This window comes from Antrostomus carolinensis, unplaced genomic scaffold, assembly GCF_000700745.2.
Source record: "Antrostomus carolinensis isolate BGI_N321 unplaced genomic scaffold, ASM70074v2 scaffold11991, whole genome shotgun sequence".
NCBI lineage: Eukaryota > Metazoa > Chordata > Aves > Caprimulgiformes > Caprimulgidae > Antrostomus > Antrostomus carolinensis.
The window spans coordinates 1-2,715 of record NW_010294847.1 but is presented as its reverse complement, the minus strand read 5'-3'; the positions used below and the strand labels follow the sequence as shown (position 1 = coordinate 2,715).

Here is a 2,715-nt window from a genome sequence, read left to right as displayed (position 1 = left end):
GGGTGGCAGATTCAGCAGTCACAATCCTTAGAAGGGCTTGTGCCCTTCCCCAAAAACAGGTAAAGAGGGATGACTCCTAAACTGGGGATGCACAAAGGGAGACAAAATGTGAAAAGATTGCTCACACTCTCAGTATGGGTATGGGGAAGTGCCAAGAAGGGGCAAGATTACCATCTTTCACCCAGGGGAAGGCACATGAGCTAGAGAGCTAACAAAAACAGGCCTCAACCCAGCCCAATCGAGGAGTCCTCAAGCCACAATGTTCTTCAGAGCTTCAGACAGGTCAGGGAAGATGAAATGGTAGCCACTCTCAAGGGTGCGCTTTGGCACCACCCTCTGGCCCTCCAACAGCATGACGGCCCGCTCCGCCCCAAAGACAGCCCGCACAGCCCAAGCAGGCACTGGCAGCAGAGCTGGGCGCCCCAGGGCTGCAGCAAGCTCCTGAGCAAAGGTGCCATTGGAGGTGGCAGGGGAAGATGGGGAGACACCATTGAGGATGCCTTGCAGGCACTCACTCTCCAGAGCATGACACACGATCCCAGCCAGGTCCTGAATGTGGATCCATGGGAAGGGCTGGAGCCCAGAGCCCAAGGGGCCTCCTAGTCCCAGACGGAAAGGCCAGAGCATTTGAGAAATTGCACCACCATCTCGGCCCAGCACTACCCCTGTAGGGAGAAAAGAGTGAGATCAGGATGCCACCCTCAAAGGACTGAAGTCCCCTTCACCCCTAGACATACAACTAGGAGATAATCGTTAAGAGAGCTGGACTGAACAGCACCTCAGCAAGGAGAGGCACAAGACCTGATGTCTTCTCCCTCCTCTTCCCCGAGCATCAAAGCAGAGTCACCCTTAACAGGCATGATGCCCCATCTTACCAGACCTCACCACAACACCACGAGCTGGGCTGCAAGGGATGAGAGCTGCAGCCTCCCAGGAGCTCACCAGACGTGAGAAGAAGTCAAAATCGCCCCCAGGACTGTCCTCAGTATACTCAGCTGTGGGGCTGGGGCGGTAATAGCCTGAGGGTGTAACAGCAGATACAGGATTAGTGTTCAATCATGACATCACAGGAAAATGGATAAGTCCTGTTCTAATGACACCAAGACACATATAGGGGTCTGAGACCCATAGGGACACAAATTCCTCTCCAACAGTACCAAAAAGCTGATCAAGGCTTGCCTAAACACAGTGACATGGATGCAAAGCTGGCATTTCAAGGCAAGACATGTATCCCCCGAGAAGGGGGGGGGGATTTCTGTCTTGAGACACACTTCTCTAGGTCAGCACGAGTCATGCCTTGGGTCGTGCCCAACCAATACCTACGCCGGTGACAAGGACCCAAGCACGAGGTGGCTGTTCAGCATCAGCAATGGCTTTGGCCAAGGTCTTGGTGGTCTCAATCCGGCTGCTGATGACTTCCCTGGAGAAGGCATCATTCCATCTGGGAAAAAAAGAGAGCCATGGATTATATTCTCCACAAGGACATTCTAGGAAAGAACAGCATGAAGGGGGTCCCAGAAGACAAGTGCTCACAAGCACAAGAGAGGTCACATGAATTCCCCCCTCCCACGCCAGAACAGGGCAAGGACATTGGATCTTACTACCTAAATGCATGGAGACTTTGGGAGGTGATAGCTCTCCACTTCCCACAAAAGGTTGTGGGTTTTAGACTGCCTTAAGACAAAGGTAACAGAAGAGCTGGACACCAAAGGTGGGTGCGGTGAATTCTTCTCAAGCACCCAGCAGAGGTATTTCCAAAAACACCCTCACAGAAGTCAAACTTTGGTTCTGATTTTGTATTATCTAAATGTAGGCATACAGTGTCATTTTGGAAACATGGAACTACTTTGCCTGGCCTCCAACTGTTAATCCAGAAGGGAACCCATCTTCCAAAGGTCTCCCAGAAGGTTAACAGGCCCACCAAAATGTTTTGGATACTTAAGGACCCAGATATCAACAGTTAGGTAACCCAAGTGCTTCCTGGATACTCAGTTTCCTTCCCAGATCCCTTCCACATTCTCTGACAACACTAGATTGTCTTGCCTTCACCTTGCCCCAACAGCACTACAGGTGATCAAGTTACCTGCGGAAAGGGTTGAGAACATTTTCACCAGCCAAGTTCACCACAGCATCGCACGGGGGCAGTCCAGAGTGGGACAACTCTTCCTAGGCAGGGGTAACAGAGACATCACACATCCAGCCTCCTCTCCACTCAAGCCTTCCCAACAGCCAAGCAGAGCAGGCTCCTAAGAATGCCAGCCAGTTCCTTCCTGACAGTGCCTGGAGCACAAGCATGAATAGAGGAGGTTTTGATCCTCAGAGCCTAAACAGTACCCATCTCAATGACTATGACCTACGGAGCACCCAGGAGCCCAGGAGTACATCCACAGGAGCCCAATTCCATGTATACTATGGCAGGCCAGCTTGTTCCTCAGTCCTGACATGTTATCCCCCCTGTGACCGCTCTCATCTCATACCCAGCTGATTCGATTCTTGCCCCCTTGTCGAGAGACATGGGTCACTTCATGTCCACGGCTCCGCAGCAGCTGGGTCAGGGCTCTTCCCACAAATCCAGTCCCACCACCTACAAGAAAGACAAGTCATTACATTTTTGCTTCCCAGCCTGGTGCCCCAAGGTCTGCACAGGCATCTCCATTACCGTGGCCAGCTTCCAGGGGTGCATTACCCCGGGCCCAGAGCCCCCAGCTCCTCCGC

At 52.4% G+C, this 2,715-nt stretch overlaps 1 protein-coding gene across 1 annotated transcript; it reads right to left on the bottom strand.

The window, feature by feature from the left end:
• Positions 1–249: 249 nt before the first annotated feature.
• Positions 250–2,604, bottom strand: SDR39U1 (short chain dehydrogenase/reductase family 39U member 1). Its single transcript, XM_010177769.1, is given in 6 exon segments — positions 250–665; positions 876–1,019; positions 1,320–1,441; positions 2,084–2,166; positions 2,478–2,586; positions 2,588–2,604. Coding segments are annotated over 6 exon segments (891 nt in total).
• Positions 2,605–2,715: the final 111 nt, after the last annotated feature.